The 15,499-nt window shown below is 42.6% G+C and overlaps 1 protein-coding gene across 1 annotated transcript; it reads right to left on the bottom strand.

Moving 5' to 3' along the window:
* Positions 1–2,927: 2,927 nt before the first annotated feature.
* ZNF410 (zinc finger protein 410) lies at positions 2,928–15,499 on the bottom strand. Its single transcript, XM_019552182.1, has 10 exons — positions 15,337–15,499; positions 12,877–13,067; positions 10,660–10,795; positions 10,154–10,372; positions 9,654–9,845; positions 8,695–8,854; positions 7,117–7,298; positions 5,794–5,883; positions 4,126–4,251; positions 2,928–3,551 (listed from the first exon to the last, which is right to left on the bottom strand). Exons 2-10 carry the CDS (start codon positions 12,907–12,909, stop codon positions 3,367–3,369), a joined length of 1,323 nt encoding a protein of 440 aa, XP_019407727.1. The 5' UTR covers positions 12,910–13,067; positions 15,337–15,499; the 3' UTR covers positions 2,928–3,366.

Raw genomic sequence — 15,499 nt, 5'->3', positions numbered from 1 at the left:
ACAAAATTAAAGCTCTGTACAGAAGAGTATGAGAGTCTTGTATGTTCCATAGAGAGCTGGTGCAACTCTTGTTCCAGATCACCCACAATTGCAATACTACCCACAAACACACTACCTGTTCCAAAAAGTTCACCAAAACCTGTAGGAGTAGTTTGCATTCTTGCTATCAAGACCAGTTCACAACCACCCACTTTTAAGTGAAAGTAGTCCAGTCTCCAGCCTGTGTTGAACCTCAGTGGGTGCATCTACATGTGCAATTAATGCGATAAAATAAATTCTGGCACAGTTTGCGCTGGAGTCAACTGCTCCCAAGAAACACATCACTTTGGGAGTCCAGGGGGTCAGCTCCAGGTGGTGGTAGCAAATGGGCTGGCTGGGGTACAGCGGTACCAATGTGCAGGGGTAGGTGGCAAGCAGCTCCCCACACTTTAGCACCCTTGTGCCCCAGCCAACCTGTCACAATTTACACATATATTTCAGCGCAGGCAAGTGCTTTGCTGTAAAACGGTACTGCTGGGGACTGTACTGTCTTACAGTGGAGTTAATTAATGTACTGTGCCTTAATACTGGCACACATGTAGATAGTGATGCTTTACTGTGGAACTAATTAGTCAACTCTGCAGTAAAGTGCACATGTACCTACTGTATGTCAAAAGTCTAAAATGTCTGGAATGGGTGAAGTGACAGGAATACCAACCAGTTGGCCTCTAAACATAGTAGTTAAACAGCAGCTGGGGAGAGAAAAAAAAACACAGAATGGAGGCAAAGTAGCATAAACTGAACTTACCTGAGCTAAAAGAATGCTGTTCCTTTTAGCACCTGAGAAAGACTAGTTTCCTGAATCTTCCAAACATTCTACCCAGGGGTGGGCAATTATTTTGGCTGCTGGGCTATTTAATGAGTTTTGGTGAGTTGTTGGGGCCTGCACAGAAATTCTTTCAGAAGGTAGCATTTTAACAAGTTATAGATAGAAAACAAATGGTGTATTAAATTAAAAAAAAAAATCTACTATATTTTAAATTTATTTCAAAAAACATTTTTGTCCTGACTTATGTTTTTTTAAGTAGTGTGTGTACAGGCAATTAAGATTTTATTTTAAGCTATTATGCACTCTTATATAGTGTGTGTGGCAGGGGGTGTGGGTGTGAGGTATGTGTGTGGGGGGACTGCCTATGCACTAGGTCCTGGGAGCCAGCTAGGGGTGATGGGAGGGGGTGGCAGGGCAAAGCTTGCACTACAGTTACAGTGCGCCCTCCCCCTCCCCATTTAGTCCGCAGCTGCCCCTGCCCTGGTCAGCATGCTGCCTTCCACCCACTTGGCTGCCCACAGGTGGCTTGTGCTGAGCAGAGTGGGTAGAAGGCAGCCAGGAGCTGCAACTGAAGCCCCATGTGCTGGGGCCGGAGAAGCTCAACTGCAGCTCCCCTCCCCCACCCACTGCCACCTTCCCATGCTACCCGCTGTCCAGACCAGTGTAGCAGGGGCAGGAGGATCCACTGGGAGAAGGGGAGAGCAAAGCAGTACACAGGCAACTGCAGCAGTGGTGGGAGCAGCCCTGCAGGAAACTGTGCAACTGGCCAGGATGGGGGCCCTGCGAAGGTTACACACCTCAGCTCCTCCAGAGCATGGCACAGGCTGCCCTGAGCAGGGCTTAGTCCCATGTAGAGCACTACAGGAGCGGCCACAGTTCAGATACAATCAATAGGTGGGCCGGATCCAGCCCATAGGCTGTTTTTCACCCACCCCTGTTCTAACCAGACAATATCACCATCTACTGATTAGGACCTGAAGAACTACTGAAGATCCTGCTATCTTCCCCTTTGGCATATATATCTATATTGATCTCTCTCTCAAACATTCTTTCCATTCTCTGTTTGGCTGCTTAAATTGCCACTTTATATACAGAAGGCCAAGAAGATTTGACCTTGCAATATTTGGCAAGATCTGTTTAGCACACTGAAATTCCTGAGCAGTCCAGTTTTGCCAATATCTTGCACAGGACCTGGAGATTCTAACAGTATCCTGTGCTAGGCTTCAAAACCAATAAAAGCTGCAACCCAGACACAAAAGTCTTCTTATTCTTTTTTCTTCCCCACTTTGAATATATTTACTGTGTCCTAAAAAGGAGAGTGAATTTTTAAACTGCCACCCAAGAGCTGCCAATTAAATGACAGAATTTATAATAAGAATATCTGATGCTATTTAAATGAGACTTCAAATAAGATTTACCCTATAAAATATTCAGTAAGAGAAAAAAGGGGAGCATGGCAATTGCTAAAATAAAAGCTTGAGTTTTAAAATATTACATACAATAATTTGCATTTGATAAAATGTTACGTGTCTTCTTTGAAGGATAAATCAAGCCTGAGCATTATAATTTTGACCTCAAGTACTGATTGCAGGGTGCCTGGCATTGCTTCAGCAAGAAGCACTGTGAATCACAACTTCTGTTTACATTTTCACTGACATCCTTTTACACTTTTAGCTTCTTTCATTCCTTGGAGCCTCAGAACAGCAGAGACTCCCTATGCCTAAGAAGGGTGACTGCACCCAAACGCTTGCCTAAAACTTTTTTTTTCCAGCTATTCAGTTGGTCTAATAAGAGATATCACTCAAAGAACCTTGCCTGCCTATGAATCACAACACATTTACATACTGTAGCACTATACTTTTAGAAACACATATAGTCAACTGGGAACTAAAGCATTCTGAGCTCTTCATAAGAACCAAAAATGGATCTTGTGTGTGCAATATCCATTTTTGTAGTGCTAGTCCAGAGTGGGGGATTTTCACTCAGACAAAAGATTTGAGGCATCTAAAAGATTAAATTAAGCAGTTAGAAACCAGACAAATTCAAATATCAGTCTTTAACAAAATTCCTAAGTCTGGGGCTAAGGGGATGGAAAAAAAAAAGACAGGAACACAGTAGATGTGCTTAAGTGCTATTAAGTAGTTTATTTCAGATATTAAGAGTCAGCTCCTGACAGTGAGATGTATTAGAATAGTCTCCAATGGTAAAGAATGGAAGGCCTGTTGCTTGAGACATTTCAATTTTTCTTCTGTTTCTACAGAGCCTAGCACAAGGAGGTCCTGGTCCACAACTAGGGCTCCAATAGATACAAGTATTTTTAGATTTTTGAGTGAACTGAAGCAATAATTCTGTGAAGTCTCCCCAGGACACGGGCCACAAACCACCTAAGGGATAGAACTCATTTCTGAAGTTATGCAAGAGAAATTTGGTCCAGTAGTTCTTTTCCAACTCCAGTTTCATAATTCATTTTCCACCTACCCACCCTGTGTGCCCAGTGAAAGCAATGCTCAGTCATCCCACTGCATTTATAGCAAGCTCCTAGGAGGAATGATCTTACTTCAGTCACTGCATATAAGAGGGCGGAAAAAGGAACAACTGGTCTCACCCTCCTCCACTCCAATAATTGATTCTGTATCCGGCAGGTGCAGGGACTCTACGCCAAGACTGGGCTGAGAGTTCATGGAGATCAGATTCTTACTGTGTACTGCAGATTCTTCCAACAAACTGCTGCCCATCAGTGACTCTATTGCAAAAGCAATGTGTCATGAGCTAATGAGACAGTGAACCCAGGACAGAGCCCAGCTGCCCATATCACCCTCAGAGGGCATGACATCTCCATCTTACACAGACCCATATTATAATGACACCCATCTCCAGCTGCTACTCTGGCTCAGTTATATCAGAAGACTACCCAACAGAAAATCCCAGACTTTATAATGCAGATGTCTTCAAAAGCTCAAAAATATTATCCAGCTGAGTTTTATGCACAATGTGAATGACTTAGAAATATGAGCGACTCAGCTTCTTAAAACAGGAGGATACAGGAACTTTAGGCCAAAAGATATCCTGGTTAGGTTAAAAAAGTGTGAGCCTCACCGCTCTTCAGCTGTTGTATGGAAATATCTTAAGTAAAGGACAAGAGGGTATCTTCCCAGGAAATACTACGAAAATCCATTCTCTGCACCAATCCACCCTACCCACACCTCCTTAGAGAGGGACAATCTGCTATTCCCAACTGGCCTATCTTTTCTCCTCAGCCCATAAACTCCTATTGCTCTCCTTACATGCCCTACACCTCAACTCTCCACACTCCTCACCTGGTTGTTCTCGCTCCCTGCTCCCAGCTGCTCCAATTCTGGAATGGTGTTTCCTCATGTGCACATTCCGGCTACCACTCTGGGAAAATGTCTTCCCACAGATTTGGCACTGATGGGGCTTCACTCCTTGAGTTGGGGAGTGGGGAAAATAAAACAAATACACAAGTTGGTAGTTCTGAAGTTGGAAGTAGAAGGTCCAAGGAACAAAGGTAGTATAGCATTAGAATTAATAGCCAGTTTGAAAAAAAAAGAAAAGTCAAATAAAGCAATTTCTGCCTTCTATAACAAGAATTCCCCATCAGAAAAAAAGAGTCAAAAAACTTCAGGAGATAGCATTGCAAGGTGTTGAGAAAAAAAAAAAAAAAAAAATCAGCTCCTGAGGAAAAATACCAGATTCTCTCTGTGCCATGTGACATATGTGCAAGTTACTTGAATTTCTGATTCATATTTTTTAAGACAAACCTGCAAACATTTAATCTATAGCTCATACTTGCAATGTACTTTGACCAAAAATGGGCAAGCAGTTGTGCCATTATGTAAGAGATCGAGTTGTCCCTAGCCCATACTTCAGTGGTTAATGAAGGTCCAGTTTCCAGGTTCTACTGAATGGGCAGTTCCACTATTTGTAGGCGAGTATATGTTTTTTTCACCAGCACTAATGCAAGTAATCCATAGGTACAAACTGCTTTGGGCAGCATTTAAAGAGGGGAAAAAAGGAAGAAAGTTAAGCTTCAGTCTAAAACTAACTATACAACTTACATAAATATCACTATCCTTCCCACAAAGGCAAAGTCCTCATTGAGGACAAAATAAGCCACATTTGAAGTCTGCTGACTGTGTTTAAGATACAATATTTAAAGAGCGGAGAAACTTTTGTGAAAGGAACTATTTTTGTTACAAATGCCTTTCTAACGCTTCATCCAATTACCATCAAGTTTGTTGAAAAAGGGGAGAAAACTCTACAGACTTCTCTTCGGCAAACTACTCATAAGACTTCAGGCAGAACGTATTTGATGAACATAAGCGAAGAAGGATTGTAAAAGGACAATTTCTCTTGTAACAGAAAGACTGTTTATAACACACTGTGGAATCAGGTAGGTAACTCCTAGTAACACTATGTAAATCTGGTTGTAATGTGTATTTAGAAATTTTATATCTAAAAAGGACCAGCAGGAAGAAGGGTAGAACAGGGGTTGGCAGCCTTCTGCTAGCATGGGCCAGAGCAACCCATTGTGGGTGGAAGTGTCCATCACCTGGAGCAGCCAGCTGGCCAGACTCCTCCTCCCTGCAGATACTCAACTCTTCTACAGTGAGAACAATGCAGAGGCAGCAAAGAGCAGGTGCCAGTGAGGGGTGAGCTAAGGAAGGCATGCAAGGCACAGTACAAGTCCATGCCACTGATCCCTGGTGCTGGATCAGATGTCTTCACAGGCCAGATGACCATAGGTGGCCAACCATATGGGTAGAATATAGAGAAACCAGCAAAGGATGAACAATACAAGGTCCAGAAGAGAGCAGCTACTGGGATAAAGGTAGTGAATGAAGACAGCATTGAAAGTAGCAGTGAAAAAACAGTTCCATAAAAACCAGTGGATTTTCCTACAGAAAACTAGACCACAACACTGCAACAAAGTCAAGGCCTCAGTCAGAGAAGTCAAGACTCCCTACCTGAGTGGACCACCAGGTGTTTCCGAAGGCTGGAGTATTCAGCAAAGGAACGACCGCATCCCTGTGCCTCACAGAGGAATGGCTTTTCACCTATATTGGACAAAACACATTTACAAGCATTAGTATCATTATCAAAGATGATTCTCCCACCTTGTGGTGGGCATCCCTGCCCATTCCTTCCCTTTGGCCTTGTGTTATGACCAAAGTTCAGGCAAGATGGTCCTAGATCCCCTAGATCTGCTTCCCATATACCTGCTTTGTATAAGATAGCGATGCTTTTGATTACTTTCCCCTTAGCATCTCTTCAGATCCCTTTGTATTTCTCTAGTCTCATTAGTTTTCTCCTCTTCCAATTTACAGTACTTTAGAAAGTGTTATTAAGTTGCAGGTCACTAATGAGAATATTAACAAAAACCAAAGCTAACGGATACCTGCAGTAGCCTAGTGAAAAACAACCAAGTTGATTTCTGGCTTGTAATCACAAGTAAAGAGCACATTCAAAACACTCTGCACACAATTAAATGACAAGTTTTGTGAGGTGACGCACAAAACTCTACACATATTACAACAGAGCACATTCCCTGCATCCATTAATTTTATACAGAATAAAAATCAATAGGGAAGGACAAGCCACCACAAAAATTCATCTAATGCAGCTCTTCTTTAAAAGCCTCCCATGCAATGTATTGCTTAGTTTAACATCTACCTGATGGATCTGTACAAAAGATTTATATAGCATGTAGTGACTTGCACTGTAGTTGTGAAGTGCAGGCACAAGATTCTGAACAAACATCATTCATATAGCTTCCTCACGTTGCCCAGATTAATAAATAAATATTATTAACAGGAAGAAAAATTAAGATTGCTGATATCCAATTAGCTCAGGACATGCTTCTACACAGATTTATCTGCACACCATTGCAACCCATATCTGTTTTCATGTTTAGCATGAACTCCACCCCCCACCAGTAACTGCAGATCCTGGAAACCACCTACTTTTCTATGAATTAAAAACACTGGGACTAATTTAGAATGCAGGAAAATGAAATCAAGAAATCTGCAGTTTGGCTAAACAACAGTTTAAAAGAACATAATAACAATACATACTATTTGAAAGCTGTAAATCCCAAGAAGTTAGAGGAATTATGTCAGACAGTACAAAAATAAATGGCTGTTTACACTACTGACAACTGTAATTTGTAAGAGATGGACAGCAATTAAGTTAGTTAAACCTATACCCTTCTGGGACCATTGCTTGGTGAATATTTCCTGAATGAAGGGCCCCACCCCTAGAGACTATGAATATTTGGGACTTAAACGCACCAGTGTGAATCCGTACGTGGTTTTTCAGGTTCCCAGCTGTTGTAAACTGCTTCCCACAGCCCAGCTCAGTGCAAACAAATGGTTTCTCGCCATTGTGAGTTCGCATGTGCACCTTCAGCCTCTGCAGAACATAGAAGCTTTTACCACAGCCTTCTGCTGGGCAGGTGAAGGACCGATCATTCCTGAGAAACAACAAAATAACCATTTCCTCACCTACTTCTGCAGTAGATTACCTCAGGAACACTCAGCTCTGCTATAACAGTAGGGCCGTAATGAGGTTTCTCCTTATTTCTTAAATGACATGTTTAACTTCCTTTCACATTACTCAACCTAACCAGAGGAAATAGCTTCCAGCAGTAGTTAATTAAAATGAGTTGTTATGAGCTGTTATCACACAGCCAGAAGTTGTAAAATCTATTCTTGGAGCAGAGGGGGCCTAGAAATCAGAAAGTAAATTCAAGCTTCTTTATCCCTTGTCATGCACTGCCTTGCACATTCCTCACCTAGAACAGAGATTTACCGCATGCATTGTTGGTTTCTTAGACAGAAAGTGACTGGCTCAGGGGAAGGGGAGGGGAGTGTTGTTAAAAACTTTGTTGGAAGAGATGAACTTTGTACAAAGTCATATACTACACAGATGTGATAAAATCCCTCCCCCACATCAATCAAATCCAACTTAAGTGACACCCTTTCTATATCTGGATTTAGGTAGGAGCAACCAAGTTATCTGAGATGGCAAAAGGTATTTCATGTTGCTCAACACATGAGACTTTAGATTAATGGTATTTGTAAGTTCAGGTATCCTTAAGGGACCAGCAGAAAAGATCCTAAGTTTTGGCTCGAGTGTTTCAGTGTAGGTGGCAAAGAGATGACATTAGGAGTCACACTGCTTCTAAAGACAGCAGCTAGCTTTACACAAGGGCTCAAGATTTACTTCTCTTTCAAAACTCTGTTGTATTAATATAGTATCAAATTAAAACTCCCAAGACTTCTTTATTTGGGGGCGGGGTCGTGACTAGTAGAAGGAGAAACTGGGCTTTGGTAAAGAGGCTTAATATCTGCCAGTCCTTCCCCACCCCCCCAACCCGCCATCACTTCCCTGCATCTGTACGTTAAATAACAGTATGCACTTGCATGCACTTTCTTTGTGGGTCTTCCCTTTCCTCAGTGAATCAAGTCATTCCATATCTGTCTAAAAGCACTTGGGTTAATGCTAGCCTACTCAGTACTACCTTTTCCAGTTTAATAACAGGATACTTTTCTACAATGTAAAGATATCAACTTCCCCCAAGCCACAGTGGTTTCATGGAAGCATTAGCAGTTTTCAAGTAGCAAGTTAAAAATATAGATTTCTGTGCCAGAGACATCTGCTAGCCAAACTAGGGATGAGTGGGAGCTGGGCTGAAAGTATAATTTGTTTAACAACAGTTAAATTTGTGATTCACTTATGTTTTACATTCCCCCTCAATTTCATCCTGGAAGAAAAATTTTCACCAGTGGGAAGCAATGATGGTCTTCATAAGGTCAAGAAGATCTCCATGGTTTTGCAAGGTCAAAAGAGATCTCTGGTCCATTCACCTGTGGGTTTTTAGATGATATTTGAAGTGAGCTGGCCATACAAATGTCCGGTCACATCCCTCAACTGTGCACTTCAGCTTCTTTTCCACACGGGACAGATGAGGGATAGGATTGGAATCTTTCGGCTGCCCATCTCCTGAGCAAAGATGAACATTTTCACCTGTAACGGAAAATACCAAAGTACAGTAATATCTACTGTGTTCTGGAGAGTACAAAAGATTTAAAAAGGTGAGATTATTCTTAGCACAATATAGGTCTATACACCAGATACAATTCTGATTACCCTGTCTAGTAACCAGATATCGCAACATATCCCTTGTTCTGAGAACTATGTATGCACCTATGCAAAAATTTAAATGTAGAGGTCAAACAGCTTTCCTTAAAACAAACAAACAAACAAAACAACCCAACTCCCCACCTCCCAGGACCTAATGAGGGCACACTAAGGAACATAAACAATGGCAGGCAATAAATAAATTGAACACTAGTGAGCTTAAAAGTAGACTTGAAGAGCAATTCACTGTAAATAAAAACCTGGAAACTTGCAAGAGAACTGTTGACAACTGGGTTCCCAGAAATTTAGATAAAAAACCTAAGGAATACACAAGGCACTGTAGAGAGGTCGATGTTGACAAAAATAGCCTTGCTCTGTTCCCCTCTGTCCAGGTAGATGTTTAAGTTGAAAAACTGCTTTAAATCCAGCTGTAGACATATATCCCAGAAATTTAAGTCTGTGCCAAAAACAGTGTCAATAATGGTGTCCAGTTAGAGAGCCTGAAGGCTTGCTTTAACTGAAAATCTCAATATAACCTTGGCTAAAATTACTAAATAGTTCCCCCATACTGACTCTGTGTACTTATTAACCATCTTGCAATGTGATAGATAACACTGAAACAGGTGCTGCTACTTGCTTTTTACAGAAGATTCAACATTTCAAATAGAAAGAGGAAGTCTCCTACCATTATTGCTTGCTTTGGCATTCTTTGCGAGCTGTGCCCTAGTGGCAGCAATCAAACTGTCATGGGCTAGCTCCTGTACTCGTAGAAACCATGGAGTACTGCTGTCTGTGCTGTCATGGGAGAGAAAATCATTTCCAGAATCTTCTGCTTCATCCTGTACGAACACAAGGTGCTCTGCTGGAGAGCCCAGGCCTAGAAGAAAACGCAGCTGACTGAGACAAAGAATGTGATGAGAGGAGAATCTCTTCTGCTTCCCAGAAGCTAGTGTTTGTGGTACAGACATAGTATTTGCAGTACAGACATAGTATTTGCACAGAAAGACTCCACTAATGCCTATATGCAAGAATCTGCTGACAGCTACAGGCTCTAACATACCCTACAATGCCCAGCAAATTTCATGATCTTTCCCCTTCATAAGCAACAGGGGCAGAGCTGCACTTGGATAGCTTACATTCTGTTCTTTGAGACCCAGCCTGCCAAATGACAAATAGAAAAGTTACCTGCTCTTGTTAGGTTGAGGAGAATAAAAGAAGTGCTGTCACTGGGCTGAAGGTCCTGTAATAAACTGGAAGTCTCTGGACTTGACAGGAGCTCAGAGGGTTTCTGTACATTCTGTGCCCTTGTCTCCTCTCCATCAGGGCCCACATTTACCTGGAGACTTCTCAAGACAGCAGATGAGGGAACATCTTTGGAGGAGTTATCATGACTTGGAGAATCATCTAATGAAGAAAAGGAGAGTAGGGAAAAAATAAAAATTTAGTTATACCCCCTCAGGAAAGACATTATGGAAATACTCAATAGTTTAAGACAGAAAGCTTTGGGGAAAAACATACTAAAGTAATAAACCTTCACCACTATTGAGAAAAGTGCCAACACTTCTTCATAGTATGTCTCTTTGGCACTGGGGCCCTTTTCCAGCAAGAAGCAGAGGCAGCATGGTGCAGCGGCACACTAGACATAGCCATACAAATGGCATGCCCCTAAGATTCTGTACTATAGATCTTACCTGGCAACATCAGTCTGTTGCATTCTGATGTCTCAGTGACAGGAAGAAGGGAGAGACAGGTGATGTCTTTAGGTTCCGATTCCACCAGCCCTTGACCCAGTGGAATAGATGTGTTCTGAACAAACTGAACCAGCAGCTGGAACAAAAAAAAGAGGATAGAAGAGATGGATTTACTTACTCCTAAATCCATTTACTGCATTCTACAGAGTCCAATGAAATGCCTGAAAATTTGGTGTTAACCTTCCACTGTGCTGTACCACGCACAGAACCCAGTGCAGCAGTCTGAAGCCACTGGAAGTCTATCAACTTAATTCAGTGGATCTGCCTATTTTACATAAATACAAGTACACATGTATACAGCTCATGGGGGGGGACAGGGGGGAAGGGAGGAGGAGAACCTAACTTTTCCTTAAAAATATAATCAAGTTCTGAAGTACTGGCAGAGGTAGTTATGTCTATCATTAAGGCTACTTAATCATTTCCATTTTTAACTTTCATTTTTTTGCCCTTTGTTATGTTGTCAAGATCAAAACTTCCAAGTCAAAAATTTTTCCATACTGAGGTTGAGTGTTTTAAGCTTAACTAAAGGCAGTTCAACCAATTCTCTTCCAAAGAGAAAAAAGTAAATTTCCCATGTAAAAAACCTCAGTCTGAAGAGGGACTCAATCCGTTAGGTGCTCTACAAGCACCGAGGAAGAGATTTCCCCTGGAAAGACTATATGCTAATTTAAAGACAAGATACAACATGGGGGTGTAACAAAACCAGTAAGAAAGAACAGGAACAATCTGTACAGCAAAACTGCCTGGAGTCAAAAGTTATCACGCTATTTTTAGTTTTAAAGATTTAATATTTCACATTTATTCACACGCTAGCCATAATCCCTTCCATCACCTGCACAGATTGGAAATACATACAGGACATTCTATGAATTATGTCTTGTCCTATCCAATCTTATCCTATTATATGAAGCAGTTTTAAATAAAAATTTCCTTCTTTGGCTCAAATATCTACCCACATAGAGCAGCAAAAGGCAGTCAAATACTAAAACAGCAGAGGATTCCCACCCCTCACCCCAGAGCTGGAACTTCTGACTTTTTTCCTATAAAATGGCAACCAAGAATTCTACAAAACAAACTGGGCTAAGCAGCATCAAAAGGCAAGAATATAAATCTCTCCCATTACAAGAGCTGCCAGCATATGCGTTGGGGGAAAATATTATTGGGTGGGCTGGCAGTGGTAAAGGGCACAGTGCAGAACGTGCCACCTGACCCCCTCCCCTCCTTCATCCATGGTTGTGGTGGGACCAGCGCACACTCCTGCTATACGCAGCGGAGAAGCACGCAGCAGGGGTACTGGGCACAATACTGTGGCAGTAGGGCATGGTGATGCTGCGACTGGAGCTGTATTTGGGGGGGGTTAAGCCCCATTAGCCCCAACTTGCTGTCACCTATGGGTGCCAGAGACAAGCTTAAACAACAAATTGCATTTTTAAAATCCTTCCTCATGAACAACAAATAGCCCCTCCCACTCCATCCCACAAATAATTCAGGAACAGTCTAATATTTTCACAGAACAGTCGCATCTTATTAGCTAAGTGACAGCCACAGCCCCCCTCCCTCCCACCATTTATCATCACTAACATCTTGGTGACAACTTCTGCAATTGCTCACGTAAGAAAGTCACTTTAAGAAGATATGTAACAGATTCTTAGTTTTTTTGCCAGGCAACTTGGCAGGAGTCATAAGTAATACACAAAACCACAGTTCTCTATGGAGAATGGGAACTTCCAGAAGTTTGGAATATTCCAGAACTGCGAGTGCAGGTACAAGGAAAGAAATTGATACAACAGCTTTTTTCATGTGGGAAAAGTATGTTCTCACATTGTTACTGTACTCCAAAGATGGATAAAGGAATTTTGCTTAAACTTAAAAACAAGCAAGAAAGCAAAATAAAAGAAAAACACCCATACATTAACATGCCCCTTTGGATTTGCAGCAACCAGTCAATCAAAAAAACCAAAAAAACAGTTTTAAAATACAAACCACTGAAAAATATTCTGCACTCTTAAAATCATGGGATACTTCCACTGTCTGCTAAAATTAAGAATTTTTGAGAATTCATAGCCAAATGGCAAACACAACATCATATGCTAGATAGAGAACTGTATCTCAAAACAGGAACCCAACTGGAATTGAACCCAATTCACAGTCCCTCACCTCTGGTTTGGACTCTAACTCATCTGATAACATTGATTCAAGTTTCCGATTCCTGCAGCTGTCCTGGACAAGGCACAGAGTTTAGAATTCAGAGTGAACAGTCCCTTGGGGTTATTCTCATATTAACTAGCCTTCAAGCAGTGTGGTGATCTTCCTGCAAGAAACTGTGCTTGGCAGATATTCAATTTAACCTAAAACAAAGAAGAAAATTAAAACCTGAGCAGTTATCATTCATGGACCAAAGAATCAGACTTCAAGAAATTATTACATCTAACATAAACACTTCTCTCGACTTGGATGGTCTCCGAGTTCTCTCATCTGCTTACGTGTTCATGGTATTCTAATGATCAAAAAACGATGTAAACCAAAGTTCAATTGAAAAGAACATTCTTCTCTTGTATTTATGCAATTTGAAAATCCATAGGGTAGCAAAAAGCAATAGTTGCTATCGTTAATGTCCAGAGAACTGTTGCCAGGCCATTTGGGGCCTGTTTAAAGTGTGCAGGATCCCTAATGTTTAAGTGTGTTTATTCTGTGAGAGCCTGAGCTTTTCCACTGCACCAACAAATTGAATACTCACTCTAACAGAACTCATCATGCACACTCAACCCTCCTCCCCAAATTCACTAATTTTCTGGTTGTTAACAAATTCTCAGTCATCACAGATACCAGTGGCTTAAGTTCTGTCTCGTGTACATCCACAATTTATAAACTAAACAAATTATTTCTTCTGCAGGACAGGAAGACAAATAAAAAAAAATTTACTCCTATTTTTACATACTTGCAAGTGCTTGACAATAATGGAAGTCAGTGTAAAGAGGGACCTCTTTTGCTGACGACTACATTCCCCACCAATGCCTAACGGATACAATGTTCTGAAAAAACACAGCTTCTCTTCCTAGTATGGAAACTTAGGGAGAACCTTCATCACTCACCAGTCAGCTTTACAGGATATATCTACAAGTAAGATGTTTTAGGGCAGCAATTCTTAACTAGTGTGTTGTGAGATCCTTTTAAGGGTGTTGCAGGGTGCTGTGCAATATTAACACTTTTAGATGTGCAAACACCCACACATGATTCAGAAGATAAACCCAACAGGAATCCATAGTGTCAAAAACATTCTGACCTGCTGTGGGCTTTATGAAGTATTTGCAAAAGAAAAATTGCTCTATTCTTTTTCCATAGTCAAAACCAAAGGGAAGCCAAGAATTGGCATCTCCCAGTGGGTGCCTTGGATTTAATTAGCATAACACATAAATAAATAGTCACAATCAATGAAAATAAAGCCAGGACTCAAGGTGCCAGTGTTCTTCCTAAGGTTTTGCCTCATGATGTTTTTCAAACTGCAAATTTGTGGGACCATCCTCCCCTTCTAGCCAGTGACTTTAACAAAAGACACCGGGAAGATTTGCACCTTACAGACCAGTGATCCTAAACCTGGGTGCCACAGGACTCTGGGATGCCTTGAGATGCTTTCAAGGCTAGCATGCAGTGCAGGGCACTGACAGATGTGGGGAAAAAAAACAAGAAAACCAGTACTTTACTAAAAGAGAAGCAAGCACATTAGTTTGACCTGGCATCTGTATAGATTGGGCGCTTCAGCAGGGCTTTTTGGGCACTTATCTAGTAACTGATGTTATTGAATAGCTGATTCAACCGGCTATTAGATAAAAGCATCTGATCTATACAGACATTGGGCGAGCTGGGTCCAACTAATGTAATGCTATTTCTGGGCATGTGCAGTGCTTGGTGTGGGGGTGCGCCGAGCTGAAAGTAAAGCACCCTTTTGGGGGGAGTTCATGGCTGTGAGCAGCCATGATTCACAAGATAAACCCAGAGATTTGAAACAGGAATCCCCAGCTGTAGCCTCAGTTCTCGGCAACTAAGAAAACAACTCTATCATTTTTCTATACTCGAAAAAAAAGAGGGAAAACTAACGTGGCATTTTCCAAGGGCTGCCTTGAACCTGAAGAGGTTAGGAATTTGCTATAGGCTGGTCAGAGAGCATGCATGAGCCTGGGTTAATCGGCAAGGTGCGAATGTCCCTAGCCATACTCTCCCTCAGGCTAACAGGGGTAACTACATCTCAAGTGCTTGAACACCTACCCAAGCCCGTGTCCCTGCCGGGACGCAGAGACAGTACGGGCCACGCCTGAGGAGAAAGGGAGCAGGGACCAAGGAGCCCGAAACTCCGAGGCGCAGCGACAGGGCTGCGTTGGGGGGCCCTCCGGCCGCTCCGCTCCCGCAACGCCGAGTGCGGCGCGGGCTGCAGCTGCCCCGTGACAGGGCCGGAGGGGGGTTACTGTCCGAAGTGGGGGACGGGGGCCGAGGCTGCCAGTCAGGACGCAGGGCGAGGGAGGCGCAGGCGGGGGGATGGGGTCTCGAGCCGCTCCCACGGGGCGGGGATGGGGATAGGGACGAGGCTGACCCCGCAGGCCCCCGCGCCCCCACGAGTCTTACCGGCATCTCAGAACCGCCCGGATGTGACGCCGTCACCAGACCGGAAATGCCAGGGGGCCCAGCTCTATGGTCCGAGAGCCCTTCTAGTGCACGGACGGCGGGCTCTGTAGCCCACGTCCGCCCCGTCCCGACAGGTGACCGCAACTGCTTCCGGTTCCTGTTT

This window comes from Crocodylus porosus, unplaced genomic scaffold (assembly GCF_001723895.1).
Source record: "Crocodylus porosus isolate Cpor-Errol unplaced genomic scaffold, CroPor_comp1, whole genome shotgun sequence".
Taxonomy (NCBI): Eukaryota; Metazoa; Chordata; order Crocodylia; family Crocodylidae; genus Crocodylus; species Crocodylus porosus.
This window is presented reverse-complemented; position numbering and strand designations above follow the sequence as displayed.

What these genes read in the sequence shown, in the direction of transcription:
- ZNF410 (XM_019552182.1), bottom strand. Translation starts at nt 12,909, where the DNA reads ATGTTATCAGATGAGTTAGAGTCCAAACCAGAG. An exon ending in CCTCAACCTAACAAGAGCAG is followed by an intron (nt 9,846 to 10,153) that starts GTAACTTTTCTA and finishes GTTTTCTTCTAG; the next exon opens with GCCTGGGCTCTCCAGCAGAG. An exon ending in TGCCAAAGCAAGCAATAATG is followed by an intron (nt 8,855 to 9,653) that starts GTAGGAGACTTC and finishes TTTCCGTTACAG; the next exon opens with GTGAAAATGTTCATCTTTGC.